Source organism: Pempheris klunzingeri, chromosome 18, assembly GCF_042242105.1.
Source record: "Pempheris klunzingeri isolate RE-2024b chromosome 18, fPemKlu1.hap1, whole genome shotgun sequence".
NCBI classification, from domain to species: Eukaryota; Metazoa; Chordata; class Actinopteri; order Acropomatiformes; family Pempheridae; genus Pempheris; species Pempheris klunzingeri.
Window position 1 is genome coordinate 5,607,772 of NC_092029.1, and position 18,928 is coordinate 5,626,699.

At 43.0% G+C, this 18,928-nt stretch overlaps 1 protein-coding gene across 1 annotated transcript; it reads left to right on the forward strand.

Moving 5' to 3' along the window:
• Positions 1-1,316: 1,316 nt before the first annotated feature.
• sptlc2b (serine palmitoyltransferase, long chain base subunit 2b) lies at positions 1,317-18,593 on the forward strand. Its single transcript, XM_070848767.1, has 12 exons — positions 1,317-1,540; positions 4,464-4,658; positions 5,028-5,182; positions 6,057-6,205; positions 6,903-7,027; positions 8,431-8,524; positions 9,088-9,193; positions 10,435-10,654; positions 11,343-11,469; positions 14,151-14,286; positions 14,616-14,745; positions 16,092-18,593. Exons 1-12 carry the CDS (start codon positions 1,397-1,399, stop codon positions 16,203-16,205), a joined length of 1,695 nt encoding a protein of 564 aa, XP_070704868.1. The 5' UTR covers positions 1,317-1,396; the 3' UTR covers positions 16,206-18,593.
• The last annotated feature ends 335 nt before the right edge of the window (positions 18,594-18,928 follow it).

Genomic DNA, 18,928 nt, shown 5'->3' on the forward strand with positions numbered 1-18,928 from the left:
CCTGTTAAAACGTGTCACAAAACCTACTCAGATATTTCATAGCCAAACACAAACACTTTGGGGAAGAGGTGAGGGGCTTTCCTCAGCTTTAAACCATCTGACACAATAATGGGTGAAGACATTTTTCCAGTGGGAATCACCTTGACTCTTGTTTTGCATCTTCCCGGCGCAGGTGAGAAGCAGCGTCACTGGAAAAGGCAGCTGGGCTGATGCCCGAGCAAAGGTTATTATGGGTTATTTCCATGGGCTCAGCTTTAGGACGTCCCACGCTGAGGAGAGGGCGACGCCTTCAAAGAGCGAGAGGTGCAACAGGAGCTCTCACACTGGTAACAACTTTAACGAGCCAAAAACATCATCGTACAAGCACAGCTCACTGTGGAGATGGACAGAAAAACCCAATCATGTCATGTGTCTTAGTGTTTCAGGAGCAATATAAACACATATATTTATTAGAAAATACAGTGATAATGTAATGCACAGATGCACCATAAAGCCACACCTTGTTTCACATCACACAATAACTAGTGATATATTTTATAATTCAATGATAAAAAAAAAAAGTCCTCTCACTTTTTTCTTATTATTTTGATTCATGCTTTTAATCTTTTTAATCTGCTGGCCGGTTGGTTTGTAGTTTGAACCTGGACCTTTTCCCCGTGCATGCATGGGTTCTTTCCAGGTTCTCCAGCTCCCTCCCACAGTCCAAGGACATGAAGGTTAGGTTAATGTGTGACTCTAAATAGCCTGTAGGTGTGAGTGTGTCTGTCTCTATGTGCTGGTGCTGTGACTGAATGGACCAGGGTGTACCCCTCCTCTCACCCAGTGTCAGCTGGGATTGGCTCCAGCCTCCCGCGGCCCTTAAGATAAGCAATATAGATAGTGGAAGGATCATCAAGCTTCTTGTTTGGTGGTTTGGAAAATATCACATAATTAACATAGTGCCTGCGATTCTTAATTCCCTGACTGGTCAGTTTATTACTGGCCTGCCTGGTGGGAAATTAATGAATCTTTTATTGATTTATTGGCCTGAATGAAGTCAAAGTTAAATACATTGAGTTTTATAAATACAGCAATCAGCTTTTACAACATATACCATGTGTAAATATTTAATGTTCAAAGCTACATGCTAAATTCCCCATGAGAGGATGAATGCAAAGGAGATGATATAAACCCGTGAGAGTAATGAATTGTGTTTAAGTAGACGATCTTTGTGCTGCTGTAACCTCATTGGTCAATGAAACTACTCGGGGGCGTGGACTTCCGGCAGCTGTCGTACGGTCACAGCGCAGAGTGGGCGTTCAATCCGTCTTCTTTTCCAGCTCATACATGACTTCACGGTTAACGTTACACAAGTTTGGGCAACTTCAACCCCCGAGATCTCCAGCAGCCGACGAAGATGACGGAAAGCTCCGCGAACAAGCTGCTTAACGGAGACGCCTGTCACCGCACGTCAAACGGCAGAAAATCGAGTAAAAATGGCTTCGTGAAGAACCACTGCTTGTTCCAACAGCCACAGAAGTATCGGCGCCCCAGGGAGAAGGTAAGGCCCAACTGGCCGACAGGGGAGGGCCGTAAACACGGACCGCTGTGGTCGGTACCGTGTGTGGTAGGATAGTTTGAATTAATGTGATATTGTCGTTTCAGTGTTGGTGCTGCGGCTGAAGGGTTTTTGTTTTGGACTGTGTTTTATTTGCAGGCACGCGGGAGGCTACAGCCCAGCGGCATAATGTCGGCTCACAAGTCAACTGTAACATTTAATATTATTATATATAAATATATATATTAGTTTATATAACGAGCTACGGCGAAGTTATCGTTGTGTCCTAGCTTAGCCTATGCTAATTTAAGCTAGCTCTTGCCAATTGCTACCCGGAATTTCCAAATTTCTAATCACGTGGTTTCAGAAATGCTCAGTGATTAACATTGTGGGTTAATTAGAGTGTAATCAATAGTGTGTGCCATCAGGGCTGCGCTTATTTCTGCGCTTTAAACTTGTTTAGTGGTGTCGTTACATGACACCTGATCAGGGAGGTTTGTAGTGGTGACTTTTTTTTTTGTAACCTTACACCCTGTTGTTTGTGTGTGTGTGTGTGTGTGTGTGTGTAGGTGTGTGTGTAGGTGTGTGTGTGTAGGTGTGTGTGTAGGGGGTGAAGATAGACCGGTCTCTGTTTACACTGACTAGTATGCAGAAGACCCTGTTGTGTTATTACTAGAGAATCTGTCTGTCTGTCTGTCTGTCTGTCTGTCTGTGAGTCTCTCCTGGGAGGGCAGGCCGGCTTCCACATGACACTTCAGCGGGAGAGGAATGTCTCCTGGCTGTGAAGGGTGTGGTCCCTCCCGGGGAGGAATGAAAAGCACAGAAAACAGTGTGCCCCACCTCCACCTCCTCCAACACACACACACATGCTTTTGTTTTGGGTTTTTTCCCCCACAGTTGTTTAGTTTCCACGCTGAATAGAAATGTAAATCGCACATTCTGTGTACACGCTGACACAAATGCACGGGCTCGCTCATATTTCACAACATCAGAGCTCAGACTCACAACAGCACAAAGCTGCAGGGCTGCTCATTTCAACATACAGTGGATTTACTCAGTCCAGATGCCACGGCTGTCATACCAATTACATCTGTATGCATGTCTCCGTTCTGCCAGAAGTTAAGGCAGAGCTGCAGCTCGTATCACTGCGGATGATCCGGGCAGTAGGTTAAGCATTTGGAGCTGTAAGACTAACTAACTTTATATATATGTCTCAGATGAACTAGGCCTGCATGTGGGTGTTCTTTTATTCAGTGACAAGGCTAATCTGAATGTTGTTATGAACAGTATTCACTAATACTTAAAGGTTAGTAATGCTCAGCAACACTGAAAAAGTGGTATCAGCTCCTCCTGTTGTGATATGAGCTCTGCTTGTTCTTGATAAGGCAACTGAAACTGGAGTTGGATGCACATAGATCTACATTAGGTCTTGTGTGAACCAGTGTGTGCGAGCTCCGTCTGTCTTGTGGCTGCACCTTTGGTGGTTCTTAAATCAGTTGGTCAACGTGGAACTGGCCTCTGTCCTTTAGTACAGTACAGTATTTGGACCATTTCACAGTAAGCCTGAGTCTCAGTCACAGACCAGTAATAAATGTCCTCCACGGTCTGAAGTCACAGCTGAAAAATTGATCTCCCCTTATCGAGCTGGCCATAATCCCCGTATGGAGAATATAGGAAAAATGGTTAGAAGCAGGATTTTCATGTGCAGGCAGGAATAAATGATCTCACTAACAGCTTTCAGCTGGGATGGCAGTGTCAATAATCACTCGCTAAAAACGAGCCGTGAATTGAATAGGTAATTGGCAGGGAGAGGACTATTTACTCAGTTTTAGGCCTAATGTGAAACATACACGTTTCTTATTGCCCATACTGTGCTAATAATGTACTGATAATGAGTTTGTCACTTGGTTGCTCCATAAGAACCAGTTGCTGTTAAACGAACGGCTCAGGTATTCCTCCTCTCAGTCCCTGTTTTTCCACAGGTAGAAATGATTAAGCAAATATGACGTAAGTCAGTCTGTGTTTAGCTACTGTGGTTAGCATCAGTGTGCAACAGTCCCTTTGAGCGGTGGACTTGGATGTGAAAGTGTTTTCTGTGCTCACTGTTTGAGGCAGTTCATAAACTGTAGCTGCTGGTCTTTCATTGAACTTTAGAGAAAGGGACCTGTTTGACTGGCTTTACACACACACACACACACACACACACACACACACACACACACACACACACACACACACATAGTGCAGTGCTCTCCTGTTCCCTGGCTCAGAGGTATTTCTTGGAGAAGCATGACTGGTCACATGAGCTATGGTTGCTAAGCGGCCAGAGCCTGTAATGACTGACCGCCCTCATTTGTTTAATGTTGATTTTGTAGACAGCCAGTCCACAGTACAGCTTGAAATGATGCTGGGTTGTTTTTGTGGAGCTCCTCCAGTGTATGACCACATTTATATGGTCCCATAATCCAAGATCAATATTGCTATTCATAAAACTCACTGAATTAGAACCTTGGATTGATGGCCATTTTACTGCTCACTGGTCCATGGGGGCCGGGGAATGGTTGGGTCTCGGTGAATTAATGTGCTTATTGTAGCCTTTATTAGGTTTCTAACTCTCTTTCCAAAAAAACCCAAAACAAACATTTTAACAAATCAGCCCTTCTGTCGTCGAGCGTGTGCCCAGCCTATACTGGATTGCTCAGCACTGCTTTCTGTCTCGGTTTAATGGGCTGCCTGGTGTGGTAGAGTAAACAGACTTGAAGCGCAGTTAAACCGTTAACTTTTTAAAGGAGAAACCACAAGCTGGAATGGGCTTTTTCAAGTTGTAAGTGCAGAACCTGTACCTTGGTCTTTGGTTTCACTCTCATTAAAACTGTTACATGTGGAGACTTTTAATGGCATGTTGTTTCACTTTATTGTCCCCCAGAACCAAAATGTCACACACAACTCCAGCCTGTACAAGAAGCCCTTTTTGGAATCCTTTGAGGAGACCCCTCTGCTGGTGGCCGTGCTCACCTACATGGGCTACGGCATCCTCACCATCTTTGGCTACCTCCGAGATTTCCTTCGCCACTGGAACATCGAGAAGTGCCACGTGGCTCGGGAGAGAGAGGAGCAGAAGGTAGATTGTCTTTCACACCAGAGCCCTTCGAATGCCAAGCCTGGTTAAAAAAACAAATGGATTATAAAGCTCTTAGAAAAGAAAAGTCCTAAGCCATTGTTTTTTCTTAAAGCTGTTGTGTTTCGTAAGATAGAGCTTTACTTTTATTAAACACAGTGGTAAACGTTCCATATTTAGATTTTTTGGATATCTGACGGTGGAATAAGTCACCTCCTGCCACATTAGCTGTCGCAGTGTTGCAAGTCTTTCACATATTCTGTCAGACCAACTAGTTCTGGTTTCCCTTGTCTACAGAACGTACAAATCGTATAATGAATTGCCAAGACATGACATAAAGAAATCCTTTACACTTTCCCGTTCCCCCTGCAGGACTTTGTGCCTCTCTACCAGGACTTTGAGAACTTCTACACCAGGAACTTGTACATGAGGATCCGAGACAACTGGAACCGACCCATCTGTAGCGTCCCTGGTGCTAAAATGGACCTGGTGGACAGAGTTTCCCACGACTACAACTGGACCTTCGAGTAAGTAGCTGTGTTGTGGCGTGTTTATGTGTATTTGTTGTTTTACGTCTGCATGTGCACACGGTTGATTTAGAACCAAGGCGTTGTTCACGGTCATTACTCCCCTGAAGGTGTGTCGTTCTGTGCCTTTGCTCTACAGGACGCTCACTGATTTATGCGTAAAGTCACTGACCTTGAATTTCTGATAAAGAGTGACGTAGGCCATGATTCACATGGTTATGTTGAAAGCACCAGTTTCTGTCACATGGCACTCAACAGAAACACTATACACTAACACTAAGTAGCTCTGAACACACAGTGACAGAGGTAATATAAGTACAGTCTGGTATCACTACAATTAAAAACATCATAGAATTAAAATGAGTGGTAGATAATTGCTTTCACTTTGTCTCACCTACCTCTTGTTACCTCGGGGAAATTGAGTACGCCTGAACTCACTGATCTACAACACCCGCTTTAAATCTGTTATATTATAATATGTAAACACACAGTCATATAAACAGACATTTATATCATTGAGTGTGAGCTCGGCTGATGAAATAAGGGTTTTGTGAATCAATTAAAATGAATTGGGAGAGTTCATTAATATCTCTGCTGACAATCGGCTCTGATAACAGACAAGGTTGTGTCATAATTCTGTTTCTCTCTTGGTATGAACGGTATTGTGTGTGATATGTCAGCTCAATTCCTTTGGGACAATAAACTATTGTATATTATCACAGTACATAACTGTGGCAGTCAGATGATAGCATTGAGCAGGAAATGGTTACCAAGCAACCAGGGTAGACAGGCACACATGTTGAAGATAATTATATCTGTCGATCTGGAGTCAGGGTACCAGTTCTTTGTCTTTGACTTCCCCTGTGTCTCTCAGGCACACAGGCAAAGTGGTGAAAGACGTCATCAACATGGGCTCGTACAATTACCTCGGCTTTGCTGAGAACATCGGGGCCTGTGCCGACGCTGCTGTTGAGTCCACACAAAAGTACGGAGTTGGAGTGGGCAGCACGCGCTATGAGATGGGTGAGGTTTTAAAAAAAAGTTGCTTTGAATATAAGATCTGGTTTCTAAAAAGCTGTTGTGATTTGTCATCCTTAAAGAGTTCTTTTTATCATGACGAATGAGTCAATTTGTGATCAAATTGATTTTATTCAAACAACCGCTTCCGCTTTGTCCGTTGCTCTTTCAGTGTTCAAGAAAGGATGAAGGCTTCACTGATTTTAGAGTGAAAAGACTGAGTTTGGAATAAAGCAACACATTTTGAAAGCTTTTAAGTCCTTTTCAATTTGGCACTTAGTCCATTTCCTTCCTCCATAAAACACTCGATAAGCCAATTTTATTTTAAAGAAGTGTTTTTGTTTACATCCATGTTGACCAGCTTGCAGTCTTCTTCTTACCTGCCTTCACTGGCACATTGCAGCACATCGTGGCACGTTACTGCCACATGTTAATAACAGGAGTAGTGTGACACCATTTCTAGGACTGTGGATCACAACACCTACGTTTGCTCATGCGTCCTTGTTTGTGGGATAAACAGAAGTCCCACACGTAGAAAAAGGGCTTCATAGTGTTACGAGAGGTCAAAACTCCACAAGAATCCTTTAGGAAAGTGGACATACAAGAACTGATAAGAAACATTTCTCCCATAAGACAACTCTGACTCAACTGTTCAGTACACTGATGGGAAGTTGTAGTTAAACTGAGGTTATGTCATTTCCAGGGAACCTGGACATCCACGAGGAGCTGGAGCAGCTGGTTGCCAGGTTCCTCGGCGTTGAATCATCAATGGCTTTTGGCATGGGCTTCGCCACCAACTCCATGAACATTCCCGCTCTCACGGGGAAGGTATTCAGTTTCATTCTCCGCCTTTGTTTTTGTTTTGTTCATTCCTAGAACATCCTACTCCTCTTGAATGAATTACTTTATTTTCTTGGGCTTTTATAGTTACATTGGCCCTTGTGCCCATCCTGTAATTGTATGGGTAAGGGCGGGTGCCATTAACACGTTAACTGTTAAGGAAAAACAAGTTTGTCGTGTAAAGTGAAAACAAGCGACGTTTTCAGATGTATGGCCAAGCTTGAAGAGTTCAGACTGTTCCACAACACACTAGTTTCCGGGCCAAAGCTCTCAAAACATCCTGAGTGCAGGGGGTTCGAGATTGATATTTGACAAGGCCACTGTTGTTCTAACCCCAACAAATCACACATACCAGTCCTTACTTGCGTCTTTATTTGCCCTTTTCTTCTTTGGCCAATGTCGCTTGAACAGGAAGTGGAAATCTGAGTTGACAGGCGAGTGTACCTCGTGAGTCAAAGAACGTGTTTCCTGACAACCACGAGTGAAAAAATGGACAAAGCAAGAAAGAATCACTTACATTGACACAGAAACTTAAAGCGACACGGTAAAGATTTGAGTCACGGCCCCCGTCGCAAGGATTCATAAATTCTGTGACTTTTCTGTCAGCTCACATCGTTATGTCAGGGGGGGAATTGTCTGTTGTGTAACAAGCCCATTTATTCATTGACGAGAGGAAATGGTGTGACCTGTCTTAGTGTTTGGGTGTGTTGACTTTAAGACTTAGATAAGATGTCAGCTTTATTGATGATATAATAAACCAAATCTTTCCATTCTGAAATATGTGAGCAGTACGTGTGGATATCAAACTCTGGTTTGCGTGATTTAGAAACTCTTGTACAACAGGTTGTCGTATAACTTTCACAGCCTGTACAAACTTTTTATTTGACTTTCGTATCCCAATTTCTGAAGTATTACTGCCAAACAAAAGAGAACAGTGTGCTGTACTTGTATGGCTGTTTCCTCCTTTTTACGGACGGCACAACCCATATATGGTCATTATTGTGTTGGTACATCTACTAATTACATCTAGTATGCTCAGTCACAGAGTCTTAAATGTTCACGTTACAGTTTAACTTGAACCAGCCTGGATTATTGGCCATACTGGGGATGTGCTCCAGAGACTTCAGTTCAGTCTTCCTCAAAAGAGAAATAATCAGTCTGGTCTAGAAAGTAAGCAAGTAAGAAAGAAAACATTATAAATCTCCAGCATGTGAAGTCCTGGGGTATTACACTTACACAAGCAAAGCTCTAAACAGGGTTGGATTTGAATATTTCTCACTGTTTTTCCTCTGGCTAATAATGGATTGCTGCTCTCCTGATATAGAAACTGATATTACGAGATCAAGAGAAATCTAAAATCCTTCACTTTGTCTCTTTTCCTCTCGTTTTAGGGTTGTCTTATTCTGAGTGATGAGCTGAATCACGCATCGCTGGTGCTGGGTGCCCGCCTGTCTGGCTCCACAATTCGGGTCTTCAAACACAACAGTGGGTGACCTCCAATAATGAGCACCTTATCTAAGGACAGTTAGATAGGAATGTGACTTAAAGTATGCAGTAACACAGAACAGGTAGGATTTAAGTGGCTGAAAGGGATCTTTCGCCACCATGAGACAGGAATTAGTTATAATCTGCTTTACCCAGCAGGAGAGCAAATGGGAGCACATGGGTGTGAGTTACAGCAAGTTGCTTCACTAAATGCTAATTTGTCTTTACGACACCTTCAAGAGTCTTCATCACAGCTTTGTCTTTCTATTATTTATTACACTGAATCACACAGTAGTGGGTGTGGTGTGATTTTTTTTTTTCCTGGTTCAGGATGAACACACACTCACACACACATGCACATCGTCACCAGAGATCCTGACTTACAATCATCTAAGCTATCAGGAACCAGGCAGGCTGACTGCTTAGAAAACGCTCTCAATGCCTCAAAGGGTTGTGATCATAAAATATTGACACTCATCCATTAATTAAAGAAAGCTCTCGTGTTACCTAATGGGAATAAAATCTATCCGTGGACAACAAAAGCCTTTCTCTCCGTGTTGTAGACATGCAGAGCCTGGAGAAGCTGCTGAGAGACGCTATTGTACACGGGCAGCCGAGGACCCACCGACCCTGGAAGAAAATCCTCATTGTGGTGGAGGGCATTTACAGGTATACACAATCAGACTTTTACTTTCTCTCTCTCTCTCTCACTCACTCACACACACACACACACACACAAACATGTAGGCTTGAAAATTGGCATCTAGCAGTAATTAAACCAATTAAGTTTCCGTTTCTTCTGTTTTATTGCCGTCTCACTGTAAATATTTGCTCACCACAGCTGTGTAACACTGTACTCTGTTCACTGCTTATTACTTGACACCCACACAGTTTACTGGCCGAGGACTCTTTCATCTTTATTTAGCTTGACTTGTAGTCCATTCGTCACTTTTGCTTTGTTTTGTACATGTGAGAAAAATCATGAAATCCCTTTCAAACAGATGGTAATGTATAGTTTTCGGCCATGACATTGCCATCGGTGTCTCAATGCCCACCAGGAGTTGAACTGCTGCTTGTTTAAGACATTCTGGTGTCACAAACACAAAGGCGTTGATTTACTAAGCTTGCCATGGGGCCTAAAGGCTGTTTTTATGTTTACAAGCACGTCTCCGTCTTCACTGTAGCAGCAAAGCAATTTGCAGTAAAGTGATGAAACACTTTTATAAGACAAGTGAAGCAATATTCAACGTAGGAGCAATTTTTTTTCTTTACTTGCAGAACATACTGAACAAAGACGTTTTCTGATGGGATAAAGTGTGACTCACAATTTCTCATTCAGCCAGTTTGTTAGCCATGATTGCAACACCCCCTTCTATCACTTTCTTTAAATGTTGAAAGTAATGGCAATTGGGAAGTGTGCACACTCTCCTTTAAGCATAATGTATTCCTTGGTCATCGAAGTGCACTTAACTAAAAAAAACAATCAATCGTGTGGATCAATATAGTTCGTAGAGAAAATGCCTGACATGCTCAATGCCCTTTACTAATGCAAAGTTAATGGAGCTTCATTTCCATGGGGATTTTCAGCAGCTAAAATAGACTGTGCCTGCACATGCATTAACACCTACACTACAGAGGTTAGACATCTATCCATAGGGTCACGTACACACACACTCCCTCAGTGACACAGCAGCTTTCTGAAAGCCAAGCTTAGATTGTGTGTCAGGTCACAACTATATTGTTGTATTACCATGAAAGGGCTTTTAGCAGAGAATTGATCAGGGAGGGAGAAAACTCATCACATTCAAATAAAATCGTTTATATATGAGGTCTAAGCATGACAGTACTATCAATGAGTGGTGAAACTCCTCTGACTTTGTTGATTTGAACATCATTCTCTCCTCCTGAAGTATGGAGGGGTCCGTCGTGCGTCTGCCGGAGGTGGTGGCTCTGAAGAAGCGCTACAAGGCGTACCTGTACCTGGATGAGGCCCACAGTATCGGCGCCCTGGGGCCTAATGGCAGAGGAGTGGTGGACTACTTTGGCCTGGATCCCAAAGACGTGGACATCATGATGGGAACGTTCACCAAGAGCTTCGGTGCTGCAGGAGGATACATTGGAGGAAAAAAGGTCGGTAAACTCCTGCACAAGTAAAACTGGTTGTGGTGGAATATGAAGCCTGGTGTGTTGAAATGGAAATGATGAAGCAGACTGATCACAGTAGCTGTAACACTTAGTCATCCTCTTTGAAACCATAGCACGTTCCCAACTGTTGGGGAAATGGGAAATTTAGCTTTCCGTTTCTCTGAAAAGGCGTATAAACTTTCATTTTCAGTTGAGAACGAGGCTGCTTCAGTTGGCCTTTAAGAACAATATACAGAAGAACTTCAAGCTCACAGACACAAGATGGAACTAAATCTTTAGAAACAATGGAAACCAGAAATGAAACACATGAGCACACATTTGTGAAATATTGGACAGTTCTGCCTAAAATGCCCAGATGATGACACATTAACGGAAATATCGTTCACTTTTCATTAATTTACAGTGTTTCAATTTTAAGACTGCGTGTGTAACCAGTAACATAATAAAAAACATATTTTACAAATGATTCTATCTGTCCTCTAATACAGAAGAACTGCTTTAGGAATATAGTTTTTCTCACCACCAGAAATCGGAGGCCTCAATAAAAGACTTTGCTTTACTTTGATTTCATTGTCTGTCAGTTTTCTATGTTGCCCCACTAACCAAAGGAAATGCATTGTGTCCGAGCTGTTATGAGGAACTAAAAGTAACTTTGATGTAATTTCTCTGTCAGGAGCTGATCGACTACCTGCGACGCCACTCTCACAGCGCCCTGTACGCCACTTCCATGTCCCCCCCTGTGGCCCAGCAGATAATCACCTCTATGAAGATCATCATGGGAGAGGATGGGACCACACTGGGTGGGTGCACGCTTCAGTGATTACTGTCATTTTCAGGCATCTCCGCGTTAGCACCAGTATGGTAAAAAAAAAAAAAGAAGAGAGGGGATTTGTTTAAAAGGCAGCTTTAAATATGGACGCAAAGATAGTAGGGTGATTGTCTCTCACAGTGGTTAACATTTGCGGAAGGTTTGGAGAGATCTTTGGGTGGACAAGATGCACAGACCGAGTAGAAATGTAAATTTGACATGTGGCTTAGCACAGCATGCCAGATTGATGCTGTGTGATACACATTTAGTACGTGGTGGACTGGGGAAGCTCCTCTTGCATCCTTGTAGTTGCAGCAGTTCTAAAATAAAAGATTCTAAGGTCACTAGTGTTTTGCTATCAGATTTGAGAGGTTTGTCTTTGGTGTGCACTTCCACCACTGACCACAAGATGGCAGTATCAGACCGTGTCTCACACTTGGAGGCCTGCAGCAGTTGACTGTTTGACCGACATGAGCGTTCTTTCAACTCACATCAGATTTTGCATTTTGACTCCTTCATACTGAGTGTGGTTCTTATGTGTTGCCAAGTGATAAAGGCCACTATCTATGGCCAACTGGCAATTATTCGTCGGCAAGTAAAGGTGTGCCAGACAGCCTTATCAGACACATGCCACACACATTTTCTCACTGCCAGGTCTCTCTGTAGTCCAGTGCAGCCGCCTCTTCAGGATGTGCACGTTTTAAAACTGATGGGTGGACAGTTCCTCTCCTTTGTTCGAGTTAGCGCAGGCTGATGGAAGGTCTTGCAGCGGTGGTATGCTGAGTCGTCTACCCTCTCCCTTTTATGGCTTTCAGATGTGTGTTTCTTTGTGTGTGTGTGCTTCTTTGCCTTCACGCTGGGTACAAAGCGGCATGGTGCTCAGGGCCAGAGATCAAACCCTGTTGGACTCATCTCCTACACACACAAACACACCCCTAAGTCTTGTTTTTCTTGCAAGGCTGCACCCTTTTATTCTTTGTGGGGCTTGATTGATGCAGGCTCTCTTAAAATGCTGACGTAAGATCAGATTACCTTACTCCCCAGTCCCTCAATCATTAGATACAGGAGTAAACACCTGGAGCAACCTTTTATAGCATGACTGCTCCGCAATGTCATCCACTCTTTGTCCAGGCTGTTTCTGAGAAGAGAAGGCCAGACTGGCTGACCTTACAACATATCCCAGTTTTTCCTGCAGAACACTAACAGTGACAGTCTGATTGGTTGCAGCCCCGTCACTGTTTGAAATTCAGGCCTTTGAAGATCCAGACGCTGACATGAAGTCGACGTGACAGTTGAGTTGGCTGCTAACAGTTTGTCGCTGCGATCAAGTTGCTAAGGATGGCCGCTCATGGTTCCCGTCATAGGCCTGCATCAAAACTGACATTTGCTGTTTCAAGCATACGTCAGTCAAATATGAAGATGGGTAATAAGGGCACAAGACGGGCAAGGTTTTCCTCAATATGAAAGGCAAAATGTCTGAATATCCTATGCTACTGTTTTTGTTGTATCACTCAGCTCTGAGAATAGCTTTGGAGTCTTTGACAGAGGGGAAAAAAAGTCGAGGATAAATATAATGTCAGACTTTGTTGTGTCTCAGGGTGCTTTGAAGCCGTGCTGTTTTCAGCGCAGCCAGGCAGATGTGTGTTGCTGTTGGCGCTTTGTGCCATATGGTTATTTGTTTGGTTAAGATGCTATCTCTGGAGGCTCAGCCTGAGGATTCAGGGAGTGAATCCACAGTGTGCATCAGACTGACACGTGAGGATTGATGCCTGTTTACTTTCAGCCCCTTGACCTCCGCTTTAACGAATCCTGGTTGTCTTCAAAGGAAAGTGGTGTGGTGCAGTCTCCAAATAAGTGTAGGACATGATGTTTACTGATGAGTTTTATACTCCTCTTATTGATTTGTTTTTGGCTTTTTTGGACATGGCTTGCTCCACCTCGGATCCGTTTTCTTGTACTAACTTGGGCTTGGTGCTATCGGATAATATTTATGTCCTGCATTTTAAAAGCAGTCTAAATAGAGTGTGCTTGTGGAGTTATACACCACTGTTCATGTCTGCCGTTCCCTTGTCCTTCACTTGGCCCCTGAAAGGAGCTGATAATGCAGCTTTAAGAGGCTTACAAGAGTAAATGATAACATAAAATAGTGTTGTAGGACCTGCACACCCCCACAGGTATTTTCACATTTGTGGTTGGTTAGACCTCTGCACAGGTTGCCTGGAACTGCATTAGATCATTCGCTAACAGGAGTTATAACGGGGGAAGTTGCCGCAACTGCAACAACAGGTGCAACAGAAGAGTGAGGAAGATGCCAATGAGGAGCAGTGTGCACATGAAGCTGACGAGAGGAGGCCAATTAAGAGAAACACCCCTCTGTGGGTGAGAGGAGACCTCAGGCATCGAAGCTAAGAGATGCAAACTGGTAGATGCTCTTCATCGAGGTTTTCTTATTGCAACAAAACAGGAGTTTTGTTTTTCCCATCAGCTGAACATTCATGATACTGAGCTTCCCTTACAGTAAAGGAAGGCTGGCTCACCACCTAAACACCTACTAAGTTACCGTAGTAATCAGACTGTTATCCATCCCACTTTGCTTTGAGTAACACAAATAAGATCAATAACAGGCTTATGCAAATGTGGTGAAATATCCCTCTGATTATTTGCCCTCTCCAGGTGCTGATCGCCTCAGACAGCTATCGGAGAACACCACCTACTTCCGCAGAAAACTCCGCGAGATGGGCTTCATCATCTACGGCAACGATGACTCGCCTGTGGTACCCATGATGCTCTATATGCCGGCCAAAATTGGGTATGAAATCCTCCTCTATTTCATAGTATTCTTTTTTTTCTAAATGCTTGAAACACCAGGGATAATTAGAAAAGCTAATCAGAAGAATTTCCTAAATGATTTCACATTTGGAAAAGACATAAAGGCTTATGATCTCATTTTAATGACTTCCTTTACTGCCAGTCCTTCTATGAATAGAATCTGACTTGGCGTGTGGAAAGCCGTCTGTGACGTTAGTTTCACACATTAAAGAAAACACAATCTAAGATGTGGCGACGTCTGAGAGGTCAGATCGCCGGTTAGATTTGCAGAGCGCTGCTTCGTGTCTCACGCCGCCGTTGCTTCTTCAGGGCGTTTGGTCGGGAGATGTTAAAGAGAAACATCGGCACGGTGGTCGTCGGCTTCCCAGCGACACCCATCATCGAGTCGAGGGCACGGTTCTGCGTTTCGGCTGCTCATACCAGAGAGATGCTCGACACAGTAAGTGTTCCAATAAGTTCCAATACAATAATGCACCTATATTTATTCTAAATATTAAAAGGTGAATGCAGTTTTTTTTGTTTTTATCAATAAGGAGAAAATCCAGGTTTGAATTGGATTATATATATATATATTTTTTCCTGCAGACACATCCCATACTTTCCCATTTTCATTTCTAATCGCTAACAGTTCCTTTACAGTTTTTCTCCTCGCCTTCTTTTGGCAGAAGCCTTTCTGGGATGTGTTGCTTTAAAATGGCCTTCTGTACTTTAAAATGATGTATGCAGTGGGAACAAAACAACAAAATCAAAATCAGGAAGAAAATCGCTTTGAAATGGTCTTTGGCCTTCAAAGATCTGGGGATTTCTGGCCAAACTACAGCACAAATGCCTCTCAGAATATCACCACTTGCACACGTCAGTAAGATGATCATCTCTCTGTATTGGGGCAGATGAGAAAAACTAGTGTCTTGGACAGTCTGGGCTAGACGTTCCTATGAAATGCTGCCACTTCCAATATACAACAGCCATTTGAAAGACATCTGATCTGCGTCTCACTCTGCCCCCTTCGCCACTGGATCCAGTTCAAGGGATGCTGTTACAGGACAGATTTCTATAGCTGAGGACTCAATTTTATCCTCAACATGATTTAAGAGTTTGTTTGGATTCGTGGGTGATCATGGATCCAAGCACTCTGTAGGTTGTCTGTGTCTGTCCACTGACTCACCAAGTGTGAGCGTGCTGGTCGAATAATAAAGGCTCCCAATGTGTCCTTTATTATAAAGAGACTTGGAAGGCCAAGCTGTCTCCAAGTATTACAGCGTGGCTCAGACAGAGACTTTTATTTGAGCTGCTCTGTCTCTCCAAAGACACTTCATTCATCTTACTGAGGAGCATGTCAACACCGTTTGTAATAGTCCATTTAAAGGGCATCAGCCCGCCTTTGTAGAGCACTCCGAGGAGCCGCTTTTTCCGTCTTTGGAAAAGCCTGCCCTCGCTGTTTCTCAAACCATGGAATCAGAAAAAAAGGTCAGGAGGAAGGTAAATTGTTTCCAGGTGCCCTGCAGTGTTGCGCTGCTGATACAGTCTCATGTGGAAAGAAGTGGAGGAGTTTTCTGTTCACTTGTGGTTTATGCAGGGAGCCTTCTGTCATGTTTAGTGCTTGAAAATCCAAGTGTGATTTAAGGCTTATCACTCACTTTATCACCTAAAAGAGTAATCGTCTTTCACGTTGTGTTATGTGTGTGATCACCACTGTCTTTTTTTTTTTTATTGTTTGGGTTGTCTGTCTGGCAATCTTTGCTAAATTTTGATTGACATGAATAATATGTTTTCGGTCTCTCGCAGGCGTTGGAGGCCATCGGTGAAGTGGGCGACCTGCTGCAGCTGAAGTACTCCAGGCGTGAACAACCTCTTCCCTCGCTCGGCTGGATGGCTGAGGAGAGCCTGCTTCAGGACTGAACCCCATCATCCAGCCCTCCCTCCCCTCCTCAGCTCACTGTCCCTCCTTTGCTTCACCTTTTTCTTGTCTTAAAGCCCTTTTCTTTGGTCCGTCATTTTCCTCTGAGCCAGTCTCTCCGTTTTGCCGAATCTCTCCACATCAGACCTCCTTGGATTCACCAGAACCAAAGTCCCGTTTCTGAAAGCTGCACACCAGCGCCGCTCATGAGCCCGTGTGCAGTCTGACCTGTCCAGCTGATTTCACCCACAGCGGGGGAGAACCAAAATCACCCCCGTCTTTCTGTACACGTCCGTTGTTACAAAGAGCGTTCAGAGCCTTTCTGTCTGTCCTAACTTATCGTGACTGTGTCGGCCTAACATCAAGTCTTATTCCTGTGTGCACATTGAATGTGTATCTTATTTGTGCAATAATAACAACAGCGTGGAGTTTCTTAATTCAAACAACCTAGAGCAAAGTGGACAGATTTTCATCGCGGGTTCCTACTCGTGTGTTTGGAGAAAAAGAAATCAGATCACAGCCGTTGCTATGGCGAACACAAGAGGAAAAAATTATATATGTAAATATTATTTATCCCGAAGTTGGTAATACTGCCTTAGGGTAGCATCCCAAACCTCAAAGACGGATACGTTTTCTCATAGGAGTAACATTAGCATGTTCACTCCACGTGTATTTATCTGATGGCTTTTTTTCTAATCACTTTTACTTGAATAGAGAATATAGAATATTGGGTTCTTTCCCTAACCAAAGGATATATATGTATAGATATGTTTTCTACCTTTTCTCTTAAAATGCAAAGCAGATGTTCCAAAAGAAAACATTTAACAGGGAAAGAATCCCAGGGAGCAAGACTAAAGGAATATTTTTTACTGCTTATTTTCTAGAAATATTTTTCAGCCTTATTTACTGTTTACACCTGCACTCAAAAACTTGAGCCGATGGTCTTTAACATTTCTATAAGCTAATGAGCTACATGTGTGAATTTTTTTTTTTTTCTTTTCTTTTCTTTCCTGCAAAGTCGTTTTCAGGCAAGTGCTTGCACGTGAATCAGCGTCGACACCCACCTCCGAGCACGATGACACGCTGTACCGTAGATCTGTATGTATGACGATCCTGCTCCCACGCTCATCTGATATACAGACGGCTTTATTTATTTAAAAATGTCTCTGTCGTCTTTCGGCTATCTTTGTGAAAAGTTTAACTATTATCTGAGAGGCAGCTCCAAATGTGTCCCAGTGGAAGGTGTGCATTTTAACTGACTACTTAGACGTCTTAACTTTAGTGCTAGCACTACTGACGGGCATTGTAAATGCACAGATGACGTAGTCACTGAAATTTTCAAGATTTGTTTGGGTATTCTTTAAATGTCATTGTTGTTTTTTTGTTTTTTTCTTGTAATTTATCATCTTTTGTCATCTTCTGGAATGACATTCCATATCAACCTGCGTTCACTGTCAAGTGTTTGTTTTGTTTCACTATTTTTGTCTGATTTTTCTGTGTGTGGTCAGATATCCTGTCCGTGTGTGTGTGTGTGTGTGTGTGTGTGTGTGTGTGTGTGTGTGTTTCTGTTTATCACTTAACTGATGTGAACTGGAGGCCGCGTCAGTGTAGCCGGTCAGAAATCTGGCCGTTGTCTGGCAATGTGACCATTCCTATAAATGTTCATCAAAGTGACTAAACTGAACTCAGACTTAGAGATGCTTGTGTTGATGTTTTTGGCAATTTAGCACAGTGAGACAGCTTCTGGGGTTCTCTTATAACTGTACATCCATTAGACTGTAATTGCATCGTTGCCTTTGAGTGAGTCATTCCAATATTGTTGGTTGTGTTGTTGTTTTTTTTTGTTTGTTTTCAGAAAATGGCATGAACAACAACTCAGTGATGCATTTGCTTTTAATAAATATAATATTAAAAAAAAGTGGAACACATGACTATGATCTGGAATTGCACTCTTCAGAAATGTGCCCTGACATGAAGCGTTTTCTTCTCGTCAAAGTTTCCTCTCAAGCTGTCTGCAGCACCGTGCAGTACGTTAAGTCTCTGCGTTTCTGTCTATGGAGGCAAAAATGTAATTGCAAACAGCAACATGACTGTTTCTCTCAGCCAGGTTTCCCCTCGCTGAAACTGAGGAATTAAAGTCCAGAGAGATTATTAAAATGTTTGAGTTGCTTGGAGCTCTTTGATGTACTTTGACATTTCCCAGCCTACCTACCACAAATGCCTGCGGACTGACCTGCAGTGACCATTTGGAAACTTGTTTATCAGTTGCTTTTGCCCTTGAAATTGTATTTGGGTTGAAGATAAACCACTTAGAGGAGTTTGTAAAGCCATGATGTTTGTTGACCATGCTGTTGGAAACAGTGCTGATTAAATCACTTTCTTTGTAACAAGTCCTGGAATGGGTTTGTGTTTATTTACCACACACACACACACACACACACACACACTGCAGTCATGACTTAAAAGCTCATGACAAACATGTTTGAAAGGCTCTCTGACTGATAAGTCACTGACACCCTGCCTTTACTCTGCATTCCACTTTGGCCCCAGTCTTAAAATGGTATTTTTGCGAAACTGTCAGTGGGATGAGATAATGGTGCCTTTCTAGAGTTTAGAAAACAGCAAAACAAGCCTAAAGAAAATTACATGGCGCTTCAGGAAGTGTAGGAACAAGGGGAGTAGTTACTCAAGGCACCAGAGGAATATCTCACTTTAAAAGTTAGTA

Excerpts from the sequence above, each read along its gene's own strand:
- sptlc2b (XM_070848767.1), top strand. The coding sequence starts at position 1,397 with ATGACGGAAAGCTCCGCGAACAAGCTGCTTAACGGAGACGCCTGTCAC. Across the intron at positions 1,541-4,463 it reads ATCGGCGCCCCAGGGAGAAG|AACCAAAATGTCACACACAA; the intron begins GTAAGGCCCAAC and ends ATTGTCCCCCAG. Across the intron at positions 9,194-10,434 it reads GTGGTGGAGGGCATTTACAG|TATGGAGGGGTCCGTCGTGC; the intron begins GTATACACAATC and ends CTCCTCCTGAAG.